The sequence below is a fragment of the Eulemur rufifrons genome, chromosome 2 (genome assembly GCF_041146395.1).
Source record: "Eulemur rufifrons isolate Redbay chromosome 2, OSU_ERuf_1, whole genome shotgun sequence".
Classification (NCBI taxonomy): domain Eukaryota; kingdom Metazoa; phylum Chordata; class Mammalia; order Primates; family Lemuridae; genus Eulemur; species Eulemur rufifrons.
The window spans coordinates 47555552-47575558 of record NC_090984.1 but is presented as its reverse complement, the minus strand read 5'-3'; the positions used below and the strand labels follow the sequence as shown (position 1 = coordinate 47575558).

The window sequence follows — 20007 nt, the reverse complement described above, 5'->3', positions numbered from 1 at the left end:
TAGGCAAGTAACTATTTTTGAACTGGACAGGAAGCATACAATAATTATTCAAAGATGCTAAGTCTTCCTGCCTCAAAATCATACTACTCTGATTTGAATACAAATACCGAAGTTTTTCCATTCTTGAGGTTTTATGCTCATTTCCATGAGCCTGAGGTCTGCAAAATAAAACTCCATCCTTTCCTTAACCAGGATAGAGCCAGCAACTTTTTATTTTTCTATGCATGAAAAAAAGAACCATGCAAAGAAAAACAAAAGAGGCGAGGCTTTCTTTGCATCGCTGAAATTAGCACTGAACATATAGCAACAGTTAGCCTGCTATATAATGCAAAGAGCAATGGGTGTTTAGAGTCCAGTGATCTGGATTCAAGCCTAACTCTATTTCAAACAAGATATGGGACTTTGAGAAAGTTTCTGAACACCTTTGTGTCTTGGATTCCTCATCTGTAAAACTGTGCTGTTGAGAGAATGAAACGAGGCGCGCAAAAACAATTTGTAAGGGAGCTATTATTTCTAACCTAGATGTATTCGTAGTCAGTAACAGTGCATTAGTTACCATTCATTGAGGACAGCTTCTGGACTTTCTCTTTAGAAGCCCAGTTGAGGCAAAAGAAACGGTGCGTTTAAAGATAGGAGCCCACTACATTCTAAATTCTTTCGATTGTGAAAGCAGTAACCTTGGAAACCAAGCTGGTATCACCCCTCTCAGTCCTATAGCTTGGTTCCTCCAGCTTTTCTCCGTAATGTTTGGGACATTGATATTTTATAGTCTGTTGTTTTCTTTCCACATCGTTAGCACAAACGAGAAAATCCCCTTCCAATGAAGCAGGTTTCTGGCTGCAGCTCATCTACTGTTTTCCCTATTGCGCCGTCGCAGCCCCAGACGTCCCTCTTAGAGTCCAGCAGGTAATAGTAAATGGGACTGCCAACCCAGGTACAGGAGAAATCCCAAACCGCCAAAATTAACTGCACCCTACTCCACAGAGAAAACCCTCGCGAGATAAGACCGTAAGGGGGCGAGAGGAAGCCCACTTTCTCGCGAGAAGAGGGGGTGTGGGCAGAAACTAGGAAATGGCCCCCTAGGCGACCCGGCCCCAGCCAGTGGGCGGGGCTAGAGTAAATCCGCCCTCTTCCGGCTCCTTTCCCCGCCTCTCAAGCCTGAGGTGTGGGCTCCGGGTGCGGGCAGTTGGGTTTTCCAGGTTCCCTTGGGCCGGCGCAGGGTCAGGTTCAAAGCCTTCGGAACGCGCTTTGGCCTGATTTGAGGAGGGGGGGCGGGGAGGGACCTGCGGCTTGCGGCCCCGCCCCCTTCTCCGGCTCGCCTGCGAGCGGATAAGCCCGCCTCCTTCAGCCAGCCCTAGGGCCGTGTACCCCGGGCAACTCCAGCTGAGGCCTGAGCTTCTGCCTGCAGGTGTCGGCGGCGAGGCCCTAGGGTACAGCTGGTTCGGCCCCATGGTGGGTTTCGGGGCCAACCGGCGGGCTGGCCGCTTGCCCTCCCTTGTGCTGGTGGTCCTGCTGGTGGTGATCGTCATCCTCGCCTTCAACTACTGGAGCATCTCCTCCCGCCACGTCCTGCTTCAGGAGGAGGTGGCCGAGCTACAGGGCCAGGTCCAGCGCACTGAGGTGGCCCGCGGGCGTCTGGAGAAGCGCAATTCGGACCTCTTGCTCTTGGTGGACACGCACAAGAAACAGATCGACCAGAAGGAGGCTGACTACGGCCGTCTGAGCAGCCGGCTGCAGGCCAGGGAGGGCCTGGGGAAGAGATGCGAGGATGACAAGGTAAGAACGAGCTCTTTCTCCTTAACCCCCATATTTTCTTTCATCTCCGGGGTGGGGGTTGTTTGTCCGCCAGCGGTTGCCTTATCCCTTCCAGGATTGCTGCCCCGGAGGCTCCCCTCATCCCCAACAACCCTGTTTCTGTCAGACTTTTCCCGGTTTATCAGTGCCACGTTCTCCGGTCTCTGCCAGACAAAATTGACTGTAAGTTCTTGGTTCTCAAGAGTGGCCTGTGTGTGGATGCCGCCTTTTCTCCAGATCCAGCTGCTGAGCTGGCAGTAGTAGTCGTCTGGCCTATGTGGCCGCCTTACGTTCACAGACACACAAATCTGGAGACTGCCAGGTTTGGTGTGGGTATCGTTGTCTCATCCTTATTCCGTGCACCCTGGTTAATATTAATGTCTTTACTTAAAGAATGGGGCCTCTTCTAGTCACCATATATTTTTTAAGCAGTATGACTTTTAAAATCTCTATAAGACGATGTATTAATTAAAGAATGAGATATTACTGCCTATTTGTGATCAAAATGCTAAGATAGATGGGCTCTGGAACCATACATGAGCCACACTTGTGACTTGGACATAGTTGATCCATAATCATCTACTCAATTTGAATTGTTAATGAAATTAGCCAAAAGGGTAGAATCTAAAAATAAGTTCTAAGCAACAGAGTCTCATGTCAGTGACCTCATTGAAAGAAAATAAAATGAATTTCTGTATGATTAAGTAGCTATTAGGATTGGTGTGGTTTTTTTGTTTTTGTATTTAAAATTTTTTTTTTTTTTTTTTTGAGACAGGGTCTCACTGTGTCCCCCAGGCTAGAGTATAGTGGCGCGATCATAGCTCACTGCAACCTCCAACTCCTGGGCTCAAGCTATCCTCCTGTCTCAGCCTCCTGAGTAGCTAGGACTACAGGCACGTGTCACCATGCCTGGCTAAGAGCTGGTGTTTTATGCAGATAGAAAGCCATACAAAGTTTTGAATCTAAAAAGTTTAATACTGAATTATAACTATACATGCGACTAAATTGTCCTTGTTTTCACCATCTTATTGGTGGCTATATTAATAACTTTATGACTTGTGCAACTTTTGTTGGTATAGTAGAGTTGTAAAATTTCTGGGTGGGACAGTAGATGCCTTTCTTTCTTGACCCTTCTTCGGTAATCTTCATATTTTTGTGTGCAAATTCCCATTATAATGACAGGTTTTTACTTTGCACATCACAATCACTTATAGTGAATCATTATAAATCAAAATCTCTATGAATTCCCAACTTCTCTATTATCATCAGCCTCTACCTTGCTTCTTATTTTGTGAAAACTGAGGCCCTCAGTTAAGTGTTTCTCTGTAACCTATCTTCTTCACTATCATAGCCATTCTCTGAGAGGGGCAAGGGCACCATAAATTTATGCAAATACTACACACTGTACTCTGAAGACTAAAAAACTCTTGGGTGGAGTAGGTAGAAATCCATGAAATTTTGCAATATTACAATGATGTCTTCTTATATAAGCATTACTATTCAAATCCTTCTCTCCAATCTCAAAGGAAAGGTAAGTCTTTTCTAGTAATTAATACTCTGGATTCCATTTCTTCCATCTATTGGACTATCTGTTATTTGTTTTTTCTTTTTGTTTTTGTTTTTTTGAAGAGACAGAGTCTCACTATGTCGTCCAGGTTGGCTGCAAACTCTCGGGCTCAATCAATCCTCCGCCTCAGGCTTCTTAGTAGATGGGACTACAGGGTGCATCCTACCCATGCCTGGGTCCACTGGAGAGTTATTATCAACCTCTTTCAGTTCATTTTCATTTTTTACCTTCAACCAGATGTAGGTGTCCCCTGTTCTAATTTTTTTTTATTCTTCTACATATTCCCTTCACCCAGTCAACCAATTTCTCTTTTTACTTTCACTGCTAAACTTAAATTATTAGTGGTCTGTAAATGTTCTATCTACTTCCTCTTTTTTCATCCCTATCCTTATCTTTTAAAATTCTGTCTGCTGTCCTTCCTTCTTCTTTTCTGAAGCTATTCTCTTGAAGGTCACAAGTGGCAGTCTTCCTAGCCAAATCCAAAGAATATTTTTATTCTCATTGTATTTATGTTGATTGTCTCTAGCTTTTTGGAAACTATCTCCTTTCTTGCTTCTGTAATATTGGATTCTCCAGATTCTCTTCCTACCTACTTTGTATTCTTTGCTTGGATTTTTTTTTTTCTTTCCAACCTCCTAATAATGGACTCTATTCTTGGGCCTTTGCTCTCCCCTTAGAGCAGTATTCCCCAAAGTGGTGTTAAACAGAATACTCTTCTTGACATTGTTCATAGGTGGTCAGGAGTAAAAAGGAAAACATTTTTGGAGGGAAATGTTAAGTGGTATATCTTCCTCTTGGAGTTTATCATGCCTGCTAGCACATAAAGGCTCTGAGAAATCCATTAGTAAAGAAGCGGGTTTAGTTTTGTTTTGTTTAGTTTTGTTTAACTCAGTCTTTTTCAGTTTATTTGATCATAGGTTACTATTTTCATGGCCTACCTGTTATCTATCATAGTTCAGAATAATGTAGCAAAGCACACTAGTTTGGGAAATATTCCTCTAGGTATTGTAACTACTTTTAAGTGTTTGGTCAAGGTTCTATGCAGCTGGCTTACAAATCTCTCTCTTGTACACCAGTTCCATATTTTGAGCTAGCTGTAACATCTTTGTTGGGGTGCTTGTGAAGGTTCTTGGCGTTAATGAGGAGACTCTGAGCTGTTTAATGGAAAGGTAGTCTTGGTCTCTGTCTTTTCTTTATCCCCCACATCCAGTTTCCTCTAACATCTTATATTAGCATGGTGCATTTGTCACATTAATGAACCAGTATTGATATATTATTATTAAAGTCCATATTTTATTCAGATTTTTTCAGTTTTTTCTTAATGTCCCTTTCCCTGTTGTAGGAGCTCATCCAGGGTACCACATTACATTTAGTTATCATGTCTCCTTAAGTTTCTTTTTAGGCTTTCCTTGTTTTCCAGACTTTCCTTGTTTTTCATGACCTTGACAGTTTTGAAGATTACTGAAAAGGTGTTTTGTAGAGTGTGCCTCAGTTGGAATTTGTATGATTCTTTCCTTAGGATTAGATTGAGGTTATGGTTTTTGGGAGAAAGACGACGGAGATAAAGTGCCAATTTCATCACATCATACCAAGGGTACATGTTTCGAAATGACTTATCACTATTGATGTTAACCTTGATCCCTGGCTTGAGGTAGTGCTTGTCAGATTTCTCCGCTGTAAAGTTACCCCCTTTTAAAAAAACCTCCTTCCATACTGTATGCTTTGGAAGAAAGTCATGTACAGCCCCACTTAATGAGTGAGTAGTTATGCTCTTTCTCCTTAAAAGAAGAGTATCTACATAAACTATTTGGAATTCTTCTGCACAGGAAATTTGTCTCTTCTCCCTTGTTTATTAGTTTATTCAAACATTTATTTATTTATTTATTTATTTTTTGAGGCAGTGTCTCACTCTGTTGCCTGGGCTAGAGTGCCGTGGTGTCAGCCTAGCTCACAGCAACCTCAAACGCCTGGGCTCAAGCAATCCTACTGCCTCAGCCTCCCAAGTAGCTGGGACTACAGGCATGCGCCACGATGCCCGGCTAATTATTTCTATATATTTTTAGTTGTCCAGTTAATTTCTTTCTATTTTTAGTAGAAACGGGGTCTCGCTCTTGCTCAGGCTGGTCTTGAACTCCTAACCTCGAGCGATCCTCCCGCCTAGGCCTCCCAGAGTGCTTGGATTACAGGCGTGAGCCACCGCGCCTGGCCTCAATCATTTATTTATATCAGTGTGGACTCATGGATATTTATTTTATATTTTGGATTATAATTCAATGTTGTTTTTTTTATTTTGTTTTGTTTTGTTTTGAGACAGAGTCTCACTCTGTTGCCTGGGCTAGAGTGCCATGGCGTCAGCCTAGCTCACAGCAACCTCAAACTCCTGGGCTCAGGCAATCCTCCTGCCTCAGCCTCCCGAGTAGCTGGGACTACAGGCATGTGCCACCATGCCCGGCTAATTTTTCTATATATGTTTTTAGCTGTCCATATAATTTCTTTCCATTTTTAGTAGAGACGGAGTCTTGCTCTTACTCAGGCTGGTCTCAAACTCCTGAACTCAAACAATCTGCCCGCTTTGTCTTCCCAGAGTGCTAGGATTACAGGCGTGAGCCACCGTGCCCAGCCTCCAATGTTTTATATATATTACTGTTCAAATTGTTCCAGCTCTGGCCAATGGGGAGCTCCCTCAGTTGACTTCTGTATCCCTTACTTACTTTCTTTTTTTTTTTTTTTTGAGACAGAGTCTCACTCTGTTGCCCAGGCTAGAGTGAGTGCCGTGGCGTCAGCCTAGCTCACAGCAACCTCAAACTCCTGAGCTCAAGCGATCCTCCTGTCTCAGCCTCCCGAGTAGCTGGGACTACAGGCATGCGCCACCATGCCCGGCTAATTTTTTCCATATATATTTTTAGCTGTCCATATAATTTCTTTCTATTTTTAGTAGAGATGGGGTCTCGCTCTTGCTCAGGCTGGTCTCGAACTCCTGAGCTCAAACGATCCACCCACCTCGGCCTCCCAGAGTGCTAGGATTACAGGCGTGAGCCACCGCGCCCAGCCCCTTACTTACTTTTATAGTTCCAAAAAGTACAGAGGATTTCCACGTACCTCATACACAGTTTTATTGTGACATGCCCCTTCCTTACTTTTTGGTACTATAAGATGCTCCAGGCTCATCTTGTATATGTTCTGCTCTAGTCCTAGAGTCAGCCATTTCTCCAAGGAGCCCTGGGGTTCCTTTTATTGGAGAATGATATTAGAAACCACGTCTGGATGCTAGAAATGCTGGTTGCTACTGTCAGGCTATCTTTGGAAATTCAGGAATCCCTTTTCCAAAGAAATCAGAAAGGTGATATTTGACATCTTCCAATTTATTATGATATTCTTCCATTTTCAATCTGTTACCTGAAATTCTTTAAGGGAGCTTGAAATTGCCCCTGTCAGTGTCCAGAGAAGTGAGAAACAAGCCTCATTTCTCAGGAATTCCCCCAAATTTATCTTATTTTTTGTCTTCCTTCTAAAGAGTTTTAGCGTGGAGGGGTATATTAGTTTGCTAGGGCTGCCATAACACACTACCACAGACTGGGTGGCTTAAACAACAGAAATTTATTTTCTCACAGTTCTGAAGGTGGAAGTCCAAAATCGATGTGCCAGCAGGATTGGTTTCCCTAGCCTTGGCTTGCAGATAGAAGGCTGCCTTCTTGCTGCTTTATCTTCATCCATCTGTGCATATGCATCCCTAGTATCTTGCCCTCTTATAAGGAGAGCAGTCATGTTGGATTAGGGCCCCACACTAATGGCCTCATTGTAACTTAATCACCTCTTTGAAGAACTCATATCCAATTATGATTGCATTCTGAGGTCCTGGGGGTTAGAACTGCAACATATGAATTGGGGGGAACACAATTCAGCCTATAACAGGGGAGATCTATGACATACACACACACACACACCCCCACCCCCCACATACTGCCTTTTCCTTCCCTCTTTCTATGTGAAAAGTCATTCCTTTTATTTTTGGGGTATAGAGCATTTCTCTTATCCTAACTTGGATTCTTTTTTATTTTAATTTTTTTTAGAGATGAGGTCTTGCTATGTTGCCCGGACTGGAGTGCAATGGCTATTCACAGGTGTGATCATAGTGTACTGCAGCCTGGAACTCCTGGGCTCCAGTGATCTTCTTGGTTCAGCCTCCTGAGTAGCTGGGACTACAGGTGTGAGCTACAGGCACCAGGCTCCTCCTAACTTGGATTCTTGCTACCTGTGGCTTATGCTAAAGCTATGTGGTCCAGGTGGGCCCAGTTAAGCTTGTGATTCATAAAAGGAGCTGTTAGAATGTAGAAAAAGTCCTCCTCAGGCCTGGCATGTTGCGTTGGCCTATGCCTGTAATCCCAGCACTTTGGGAGGCTGAGGAGGGAGGATTGCTTGAGGCCGCTCAAGACCAGCCTGGGCATCATATGGAGACTTTGTTTCTACACAAAAAAATTTAAAAACTGGCTAGGTGTGGTGGTATGTACCTGTAGTCCCAACTACTCAGGGGGCTGAGGCAGGAGGATTGTTTGAGCCCAGGAGTTTGAGGTTGCAGTTAGCTATGATGACGCTACTGCACTCTAGCTCAGGCACAACCCTGTCTCAAAAAAAAGAAAAAGTTCTCTTCAAAATTGTCATACGACCAGCATGCACACACATAATGAGTCAGTTTTGAGTTTTGAAGCTGAACAGTAAATGACCTTTTTTCCCTTTAACAACCCTAATCCTCCCTGAGGCAGTGTATACTTTCATTGAATAGCGAAAAGGTCATGTGCCAGAAAGGAGGATGGGAAAGCATGTTACATATTTTTTTCCCCAAAAAATATCTGTGTGTGTGTATACAACACTCATATACATACCAAATATGTATTTGTAAAAACCCTGGCACATAGTATATGTTCACAGTGGATTCAATTTCTGACTCTGCTATTTAGCATGTATATAACCTTGGGCAAATTACTTCTCCATGCCTCAGTTTCCTCATTTGTAAATCAAGGAGCATTGTAATAATCTCTCTCATTTTTGTGAAGTTTATTCTTTTTTTTTTTTATTTAAAATTTTAATATTAAAGATGGGGGTCTCACTCTTGCTCAGGCTGGTCTGGAACTCCTGAGCTCAAACGATCCGCCCGCCTCGGTCTCCCAGAGTGCTAGGATTACAGGCATGAGCCACTGCACCCGGCCTCATTTTTGTGAAGTTTAAATGAGTAAATTCATTAAAATTCTTAAAACAGCACCTACTATATAGTAAAAAAATTTTGATAAATGTTGTATTAGCTATTATTATTCTACAGCTACTTCCTTATTTCTGTCCTACCTTTTATCCAGGATGGGGCTCTGGTAGTGTTCCTGCCCAAGATCCGGTTCCAGTTCCAGCCTACCTACCTCACCCTTTGCAACTGGATATCTGACTTTTTTTTTTTTTTAATTTCCTGGTCCATTTCCAATTAGGCTTAGTTGACTCCTCCCGTAGTTGTTTTAGCTGACTCTCTAGAGCCTGCCTGTTTCTCTGTAATTTGAGGACGAGCCTTCTACAGTTCTAATATGCAGGACATGATAATTCCTGACTTTGCCTCTGCCTCACCAGCCATAATCTGTCTATTCTATCTGTAATTTAATTGTTACCTCAAATTATTCATATATAATAAAACTGACAACTTCTCTCCAAACTTAATATATCCCTTTCTTATCTTCTTGGTCCCTATAAATCATGCCCATACAACCATTATTAAGACTGAATTTAGAAATTTTGGTGTTATCTTTGGCTCTTTTAGCATCTTATATTGAGTGATTCAACATCCAGAAGAGTTACTTGATCAAATTGAGTTAAAAAAATTACTCTGGCTGCAGAATAGAGAATTTAGTAGCTTCCTAACTAGTCTCCTTGCCATGGTCTCCATTTCTTTTAGTTCTTCCCTTAAGCAAACCTTATCTTCTTCAAACCTTATTTTCAGAGTGGTGGTACCACTTACTCATTCAAGTCAGAATTCTGCTGTCTAATTTTTCAGGTCTTCCTTTGTCTCCTACTATCTCCTAACCCAAATTGTGTTCCAGACTAGTTGTTTTGCTTATGTCTCCCCACTTGCTTTTCTGTGTTAATTCCTGTTTCTATGCCTTTGTTCCTGATGTTTGACTCTTAGCCTCTTGCCTCTTTTTTGTGTCTTTATTCTGTTAATCTTTTATCCAACTTCTGATCAATGTCTACCCTGAAGCCCCGTGGGACTTTTGATCTGGAGACTGCTTTTCCTACCTTATACATAATTTACATTTATTGTTTGAAGCTCACTAACTTATTTTGTTCAGTTTTTACTAATAGCTTCTTATGTGTTAACTTTGTCTTCTCAACAAAATTTTAAGTTCCTTGAGGAAGGAGTATGTTTTACATTTTTTCCTGTGGGTTCATGGTAGTTCTTAGTGCTGATACAAAACATTGTGGGTTGATGTGTATTCCTCGATAAGAAATGTTGAAGTTCTAACCCCCTGTGAATGTTACCTTATTTGGGAATAGGTTCTTAGCAGATGTAATCAAGTTACAATGAAGTCATATTGAATTAGAATAAGGCCTTATAAATGTACTTGTAAGTCCTTATAAGAAGAGAAAACAACCTTCCTTTTGGCTGTAACCAACATCTTCCAGTAATTCGCAAAAATGATGAACACAAAAGGAAAGAGGAGAAGCACCCGATACATTAATGTGTTCCCTAGGTGTTTTAGAAAACATAGAGTTGTTCCTTTGACCACATACATGGAAATCTACAAGAAAGGTGATATTGTAGACATCAAGGGAATGGGTACTGTTCAAAAAGGAATGCCCCACAAGTTACCATGGCAAAACTTGAAGAGTCTATAGTGTTACCTAGCATGTTGGCATTGTTGTAAACAAACAAGGGCAAGATTCTTGCCAAGAGAATTAATGTGGGTATTGAGCATATTAAGCACTTTAAGAGCCAAGATAGGCCGGGCGCGGTGGCTCACGCCTGTAATCCTAGCACTCTGGGAGGCCGAGGCGGGTGGATTGCTCAAGGTCAGGAGTTCGAGACCAGCCTGAGCGAGACCCCGTCTCTACTAAAAATAGAAAGACATTATATGGACACCTAAAAATCTATATAGAAAAAATTAGCCGGGCATAGTGGCGCATGCCTGTAGTCCCAGCTACTCGGGAGGCTGAGGCAGTAGGATCGCTTAAGCCCAGGAGTTTGAGGTTGCTGTGAGCTAAGCTGACGCCACGGCACTCACTCTAGCCTGGGCAATAAAGTGAGACTCTGTCTCAACAAAAAAAAAAAAAAAAAAAAAAAAAGAAGTAAAAGAGCCAAGATAGCTTCCTGAAAGTGTGAAGGAAAATGATCAGAAAAAGAAGGAAGCCAAAGAGAAAGGCCCCTGGGTTCAACTGAAGCACCAGCCTACTCAACCCAGAGCAGCACACTTTGTGAGAACCAATGAAAAGGAGCCTGAGCTGCTAGAATCTATTCCCTATGAATTCATGGCATAACAAGTGTGAAAAAATAAAACATCTCTGGACTGTTAAAAAAAAAAGAGAGAGGAAACAGAGTGGAGAATGCCAGGTGAAGATACAAAGACACGTTGGGAAGACGGAGTGAAAGATGGAGGCAGAAATAGGTTTGTTTTCATAAGCCAAGGAATGCTTGAGGCTGTCAGAAGCTAGAAGGATCCTACCCCTAGAACCTCCAATGGGAGCAAAGCTTTGCTAACACTTTGATTTTGGACTCCTAGCCTATAGAATTGTGAGATAATAAATTTCTGTCATTTTAAGCCTTTCTGTTTGTGGTACTTTGTTACAGCATCCCTAAGTAATGAATATACCTAATGAATACTCGAAAGTTATTTGATATGTTGGTTAGAGAACTTCTTTTATATAATATATACTGTTTGGCAATATAGTTTACTGGAAAGAGCAAGGGCTTTTGGAGTCAAACAGACCTCAGTTTATAATTCTGCCAGTGTCTTACCTCTCTTAAGCCTGTTTCTTTACCCATAAAATGAGTAGGATTAATGATATAAAACATGTAGAGGCCTGTCCAGTACAGAGCTTGACATTTAATAATGCTAGTTTCTTTCTTTCCTGGGTGCATCAGTAGAGAAATCTTGAAGAAATTTGGTCCTGGGCTGGGTGCAATGGCTTATACCTATAATCCTTGCACTTTGGGAGGCTAAGGCGGGGGGATCACTTGAGGCCAGGAGTTTGAGAACAGCCTAGGCAACATAGTGAGACCCTGTCTCTACAAAAAATAAAAATAAAAAACTAGCCAGGTGTGCTGGCACGTGCCTATAGTCCCAGTTACTCAGGAGGCTGAGGCAGGAAGATCGCTTGAGCCCAGGAGTATAATCACAATTTTGCAGTGCGCTATGATGATGCCACTGTACTCTAGCCTGGGCAACAGAACAAGATCATGTCTCTAAAAAAAAAAAAAAAAAAAAAAATTGGTCTTATATTGTTCTCTTGAAACCCAAATATATTAATTCAGTTGACAAAAATATGTTGAGCACATGCTGCATTCTGTACTAAAATGATATTTAAAACTTGTTATCAATTTTCTTTTATTTATTTATTTATTTTTATTTTTTTGAGACAGAGTCTCACTCTGTTGCCCGGGCTAGAATGAGTGCCGTGGTGTCAGCCTAGCTCACAGCAACCTCAAACTCCTGGGCTCAAGTGATCCTCCTGCCTCAGCCTCCCGAATAGCTGGGACTACAGGCATGCGCCACCATGCCCAGCTAATTTTTTTTATATATATTTTTAGGTGACCAGATAATTTCTTTCTATTTTTAGTAGAGACGGGGTCTCGCTCTTGATCAGACTGGTCTTGAACTCCTGACCTCAAGCGATCCTCCGGCCTTGGCCTCCCAGAGTGCTAGGATTGCAGGCGTGAGCCACCGCGCCCAGCCATCTATTTTCTTTTTTATCTCCCTTTCTTATTCTCGTATTTCTCTATTTCCTCATGCTCCCATGATAAGGGACTGACTAATCTCAAGAGGTTCCATGGAGCTCATAAAATAGGCTGCTTCTTGAAAAATGATGACTAGAATTTAGTTATGCTGAGAAAAGGTAAAATGACATTTAAGTAATCCCTTTCATTCACTCTATAGAGGAAAAGAAATAATTCCTATAGTGCGGCATGTGACATCTGTCCCCTGAAGTGATAGGGAGTACCTTTTTTTTTTTTTTTTTTTTTTTTTTGAGATAGAGTATTGCTCTGTGCCCAGGCTAGAGTGCAGTGGTGTCATCATAGCTTACTGCAACCTCCAAAGCTCAGGTTCAAGCAACCCTTCTGCTTCAGCCACCGGAGTAACTGGGACTACAGGTGCATCACCAAACGCAGCTATTTTTAAAATTTTTTTTGTAGAGATGGGCTCTCACTGTTGCCCAGTGTGATCTTGAACTCCTGATCTCAAGCGATCTTTCCATTTCAGGTTCCCAAAGTGCTAGGACTATAGGCATGAGCCTCTGCTCCCAGCCACCGCTTTTTGAACTGTGACTTCATTAAGCAAGAGGAACTATTCCTTATAATTTTTGGTTGAAGACCTAAGATTTCCCCATTGTAGCTTCTTCCTCAATAGATAGCTAAAGTTTCCTTGGACTGAAAGTACAGTTTTCTCTCTAGCAACAGACTGAGCATGTAATAATTTCAGTTTCTCAGAGCGCTTCAAGCCTCTCTTTCTTACTTCTAATTAACTTTTTCTAGCATTCTTGTATTGTTTCTGGCTAGGTAGTTCCTCCTTTGAACAATATTGCCTCAGAGCTTTTGCTCAGGTGTGTTTCATGTCTGAGTCTTCCCTTTTGCTAAACTAGATTTTTCCTCTAAGGATGACTTCAAGACTTATCTCCAGGAAACTTTTTCTATTTGATAGAAATGATTTGTTTTCCCTTTACAATTTGGATTCTATATATCCAATTTAAATTCAACCTGGGGCAAATTTTTTTTCTCATTTGGTAATTAACAAAGGCCTAATAAACTAACATTTTCATTCTTAAACTTTATTCTCTAAAGCATTTTGTACTATTGATTTCTCCTGTCCCTCCTTTTTGAAACTCCTTTTCCGTTAGCTTCAGTAACACCCTTGTATCCTGGTTATCCTATTTTTTTCCCACTCACTTCCATCTTTAACCCCATTTTCATTTCTTTATTCATCAGGCATGTTTGGGTTTCTATTTTGGGTCAGTTTCTATGCTACATGCTGTGGATACACAGTGCACGAGCGAACAAGGTAGATGTGGTATGTGTGATTATGGAACTTATACTTGAGCAGAGGATATAAGAGGAGGACCTAACCTAGTTTAGAGGCTTGGGGAACATGTTCTTGAGAAAGAGAGTTTTAGTTGAGTTCTAAAAAAGATTAAGCTTTAATGAGGTAAAGATTGACTGAGAGGTTTGGGAAGAATAAGAGTCTTGGGAGAGATGAGAAAAGGGTTCCATTGTAGGATGTTGCATATTTCAAAGCCCAGGACAGGGGAAAGCATGAAGAGTTTGAAGATCTAAAAGTTTAGTATGTGGAGTGAGGGAGCTAGAATGAGAATGATAATATTTGATGCTGGACTTCAAAACTGGTCAGATTGTGAAAAGATTTGTGAGCTATGTTAAAGGAAATAGGAAGCCATTGATTGGCTCTCCCCCAACTTTTTTTGCATGTTTTAATTTTAATTTTTTAATATCTTCATTGAAGTATTATTTATATACAATAGACTGCATCTGTTTAAAGAGTGTAATTTGATGAGTTTTGATAGCTTTATACACCTGTATAACTAACATATAATCAAGATATAGCACACATTTTTACTGACCCCTCAAGTTCCCTCTTGTCCCATTGTCTTCCCTCCCTCTACCTCTGGCTTCAGTTGACAACTACTCTGCTTTCTATCATTACAGATCAGCTTGCTTTCTCTAGAATGTTATGTAAATGGAATCATACAGTATGTACTCTTTTGTGTTGGATTCTTTCACTAAGCATAATCATTTGGAGATTTAAATCTATGTTGTTGACTATATCAGTAACTCATTCCTTTTTATTGCTGAGTAGTATTCTATTATATGGATTTATCACATTATGTTTATCAATTCACCTACTGATGGACATTTGGGTTTTTGCAGTTTCTGGCTTCTATGAATATAGCTACTACTATGGATATATGTGTACAAGTTTTGTTGTGTGGTTATTATTATTATTTTTTATTTCTCTTAGGTAAATACCTAGGAGTGGAATGGATGTGTGATATGGTAGGTATGTATTTAACTTTATAAGAAACTGCCAAGCAGTTTTCCAACGTTATTGTATAATTTTATATTGCTGCCAGCAATACATGAGAGTTCTAGTTGCTCCACATCCACACTAACACTTGTTATTATCAATCTTTTTAAATTAATTAATTAATTTAATTTTTGAGACAGAGTGTTGCTCTGTTGCCCTGGCTAGAGTGCAGTGGTATCATCACAGCTCACTGCAACCTCAAACTCCTCGGCTCAGGCGATCCTCCAGCCTTAGCCTCCTGAGTAGCTGGTACTACAGTCCCTGCGACACCATGTCCAGCTAATTTTTTCTATTTTTAGTAGAGATGAGGGTCTCACTTTGCTCAGGCTGGTCTTAAACTCCTAACCTGAAGTGATCCTGCTGCCTCGGCCTTACCAGAGTGCTAGGATTATAGGCATGAGCCACCATGCCTGGCCTGTCAATCTTTTTAATGTTTGCCATTTTAATGGGTATGTAGTAGTGTCTTGTTGTGGTTTTAATTTGCATTTTTATGATGACTAGTGTTGTTGAGCATCTTTTCATGTGCTTATTTGCCATTCCTAAATCTTTGGTGAAATGTTTGTTTATATCTTTTGCTTATTTAAAAAATTGGGTTGTCTTATTATTGAGTTGAATTGAATCTTAATGATATTGAATCATTCAGTCCATGAACATGATATATCTCCATTTTTAGGTCTTTAATTTCTTGCAGTAACATTTTATAATTTTTAGTGCTCAGGACTTGCACATATTTTTTATTACACTTATCCCTAAGTATTTTATGTATCTGATGCCATCATAAATGGAACTATATTTTTTATTACATTGTCCACTAGCTCATTGTAGATATATAGGAATACTATTATTTATTACATATTGATTATTTCCCTGTACTAGAACTCATTAGTTCTAATGGAACTAGTTCTAAGAACTCATGTAGTTCTAATACAGGGTGTCCCCCAAAAATCACCATACAAAGGAAAAACATTTATAAAATTTTGTAATGAATATTTTGTAAATAAATGTACATTTAACTACAATTTCCCATTTTCCCTATGTATGGCAACTTTTGGGACACTCTTTAGAATCTAAGGAATCTAAGGAATTTTAAGGAATCTGTAAGAAAAGCTAGTAGTATTCATTAGTAGTAGCTTTTTTGTAGATTCCTCAGAATTCCCTATGTTACATGATCATGTCATCTATAAATAAAAACAGTTTAATCATTAAGATTCTATTTAGTAGCACCTCGAATGTTCTTAATGGCATCTGGAATGGTATATCCTTTCCAGAAAGTTTTCAGTTTACTTTACCCAGATCCATCAGAGGAATCACTGTCTATGGCAGCTATAGCTTTATGAAACATATTTCTTAAACAAGGAGACTTGAAAGTCAAAACGATTCCTGGATCCATGGGCTGCAGAATGGATGTTGTGTTAGTAGGCATGAAAACATTTATTTCCTTGTACATCCCCATCAGAGCTCCTGGGTCACTATATTTCGAAAGGAATCTTTTTTTTTTTTTGAGTAGTAGGTCTCAAGAGTGAACTTAAAATATTCAGTAAACCATGCTATAAACAGATATGCTGTCATGCCGGCTTTCTTGTTCCATTTATTGAGCACAAGCAGATTGAGCATTATTCTTAAAGGCCCTAGGATTATAGGAATGGTAAATGAGCATTGGCTTCAACTTAAAGTCAACAGCTACGTTAGCCCCTAACAAGAGAGCCAGGCATTGACTTCTCCTCTCTAGCTGTGAAAGCCCTACATGGCATCTTCCCATAGAAGGCTGTTTGGTGTACACTGAAAATCTGTTGTTTAGTGTAGCCACCTTCATCAGTGATCTTAGCTAGATCGTCTGGATAACTTGCTGCAGCTTCACCACCAGCACTTGCTGCTTCACATTACACTTTGAGTTTTTTTTTTAGAGACAGGGTCTTGCTCTTTTGCCCAGGCTAGAGTGCTGTGGCATGATCATAGCTTACTACAACCTTGAATTCCTGGGTTCAAGTGATCCTCCTGCCTCAGCCTCCTGAGTAGCTGAGACACCATGCCCAGCTAATTTTTAATTTTTTTTGTAGAGACAGAGTCTCACTACATTACCTAGGCTGGTCACAAATTCCTGGCCTCAAGTCATCCTCCCACCTCGGCCTCCCAAAGTGCTGGGATTACAGGCATAAGCCACTGCACCCAGCTACCTTGTACCTTTATGTAATGAAGATGGCTTCTTTTCTTAAACCTCACAAACCAACCTCTGCTAGCTTCAGACTTTTCTTGTGCAGCTTCTTCACCTCTCCCAGCTTTCACAGAATTGAACAGAGTTAGGGCTTTGTTCTGGATTAGCCTTTGACTTAAGGGAATATTGTGGCTGGTTTGATCTCTATCCAGACCACTAAAACTTTCTCCATATAAGCAAGATGGCTGTTTTGCTTTCTTATCATTCGTGTGTTCACTGGAGTTGCACTTTGAATTTTCTTCAAGAACTTTTCCTTTGCATTCACAACTTGGCTGTTTGGCGCGAGAGGCCTACCTCTTGGACTGTCTTGACTTTCGACTTGCCTTCTTCACTAAGCTTAATCATTTCTAGCTTTTGATTTGAAGTGAGAGATGTTTGATTCTTCCTTCTCCTCAACACTTAGAGGCTGCTGTAGGGTTATTAATTGGCCTAATTTCAATATTGTTATGTCTCAGGGAATAGGGAAACCTGAGCAGAGGGAGAAAAATTCTGGTCCATGGAGTAATCAGAACAAACATTTCTTGATTAAGTTGGCTGTCTTCTGTGGGTACTGTTTGTGCCATTCCAGAACACTTAAAATAGTAACATCAAAGGTCACCATCACAGATCACCCTAAGAGAGATAAAAATAATGAAAAAGTTTGAAATATTGTGAGAATTACCAAAATGTGACACAAAAACAGAGTAGCCCATACATGCTGTTGAAATAGACTTGCTCAATACAAGGTTACCACAAACCTTCAATTAAACAAAAATGCAGTATCTGTGAAGCACAATAAAGCCAAGTGTAATAAAACAAGATATGCCTGTATCTTGTATATTGCATATCATCAGGGAATTGTCTCATAAACTGGAAACTAACATGAAGTAAATTCGCAAAGTGTAGAATGAAATAAGACCATTACTGATGCAGTGCTTTATGATTTTTCAGAGCTATTTATATGCATAAGTCATTTACCTGGGAAAGTTGAGCACCCTGTGCGAGGTGCTAGGGGTAGAAAGATGGTAAGATTCAATACTTTTCTTTGAGCAACTCCATCTAATGAGGAAGGCGTATATAGAGAAATAATCCACAATGCATGATTAAATGCTACAGTAGAGCTATTTACAAAGGAATTTGAGAGTACAAAGGAACGATTGATTAACTTCTGCAGGAAGTCAAGAAAGGATTCACTAGGACAGGAGGAACATAAATGAAGCCAGGAAAGCTTTAAAGTACGTTGTGCCTTCATAGAAGGTCAAGCAGTAGAACAGGAGAGTGAAAGGTACATGGTGGTAAGAAGTAGGGGAAATTGTGGCTGATTTAAAACTATTTGGGGCCGGACTTTTTATTATTTCATTGTAGTAAAATATACATAATATAAAATTTACTGTTTTAACAATTTTTAAGTGTATAGTTCAGTAACATTAAGTACATTCAGAGTGTCGTATTGCCATCAATCACTACTATCTACTTCTAGAACTTTGTCACTATCCCAACAAAAACTCTACCCATTAAGCAATAACTCTCATTACCCCCTCCCTAGCCCCTGGTAACTTCTATTCAACTTTCTGTTTCTATGAATTTATTTATTCTAAATACCTCATATAATTGGAGTCATGTAATATTTATCCTTTTGGGTCCAGCTTATTTCACTTTAGCATAGTATGTTCAAGGTTCATCCATGTTGTAGCGTGTATCAGAACTTCATTCTTCTTTATGGCTGAATAATATTCCATTGTATACCATGTTTTGTTTGTCCGTTCATCTGTTGATAGACACTTGAGTTGTTTGCACCTGTAAGTTATTGCGAGTAATTTACCTGTGAGTGATGGTGTAAAAATATCTGTTTGAGTCCCTGATTTTAATTCTTTTGCGTCTATGGCTAGGAGGGGTGATGCTGGGTCATATTCTGTATGTATCTTTTTGAAGAATCACCAAACCGTTTCCACAGTGGCTGCACCATTTTACATTCCCACCAGCAATGCACAAAAGTTTCAGTTTTCCACATCCTTGCCAACATGTTAGTTTCCAATTTTTATTTGTTTTTAATATTGGCCATTCTCATGGGTATGAAGTGATATTTCATTTTGGTTTTAATTTGTGTAATAATGATGCTGAATAACTTTTCATCTGCTTCTTGACCATTTTTATCTTCTTTGGAAAAAGGTCTATTTGAGTCCTTTGGCCAATTTTAAATTGGATTATTTTTGAGTTTTTGTGTTGAGTTGTAGGAGTTCTTTATGTATTCTAGATATTAAACTTTTATCATATATATGATTTGCAAATGTTTTCTCTCATTTTGTGGGTTGTCTTTTTACTCTGTTGATAGTGTCCTTTAAATGCACAAAAATTTTAATTTTTAAAAATAGATTTAGGGGGTACAAGTTGGATTCTATTGCATGTACATATTGTAGGCTTTTAGTGTACCCATTATCTGAATAGTGTACACCGTACCCCATAGGTAATATTTTATCTTTTGCCCCCTTCCACCCTTCCTGCTTCTGGATCTCCAATGTCCATTATACCATTCTGTGTTCCACTGTGTAGCTAACTTATAAGTGAGAACATGTGGCATTTATTTTTCTGTTATGTTCCTGAGTTACTTCACATAATGGCCTCCAGTTCTATCCAAGTTGCTGCAAAAGACATTATTTCATTCTTTCTTTTTGCTCAGTAATACTCCATAGTATGTATATACCACATTTTCTTTATCCACTCATCAGTTGATAGGGACTTAGGTTGATTCCATGTCTTTGTGATTGTGAATTGTGCTGCAATAAACATAAAAGTGCTGGTATCTTTTTGATATAATGATCTCTTTTCCTCTGGGTAGATACTCAGTAGTGGGATTTTGTAGGATCTACTTTTGGTTCTTTGAGAAATCTCTATACTCACCTCCATAGAGGTTGTACTAATTTACATTCCCACCAACAGTGTATAGTGCTCCCTTTTCACAGCATCTATGCCACCACTGATTTTCTGATATTTTATTAACGGCCATTCTAATTAGAGTAAGATGGTATCTCATGGTTTTAATTTACACTTTCCTGATTAGGGATGCTGAGCATTTTTTCATATATTTCTTGGCCATTTGCATATCTTCTTTTGAGATATGCCTGTTCATGTCATTTGCCCATTTTTTAATGGGGTTGTTTGTTTTATTCTTGCTG

At 40.0% G+C, this 20007-nt stretch overlaps 1 protein-coding gene across 4 annotated transcripts in view; it reads left to right on the top strand.

Annotated features, from left to right (window-relative positions):
* Positions 1 to 1179: 1179 nt before the first annotated feature.
* The window catches only part of GOLM2 (golgi membrane protein 2), a 100963-nt gene continuing 82135 nt past the window's right edge, over positions 1180 to 20007 (top strand). For all 4 annotated transcript variants that reach the window (XM_069460739.1, XM_069460724.1, XM_069460733.1 and 1 more), the window contains exon 1: positions 1180 to 1776. In XM_069460739.1, the coding sequence (XP_069316840.1) occupies positions 1450 to 1776 (327 nt within the window). In that variant the 5' untranslated portion in view covers positions 1180 to 1449. The remainder of the gene's footprint in view (positions 1777 to 20007) is intronic.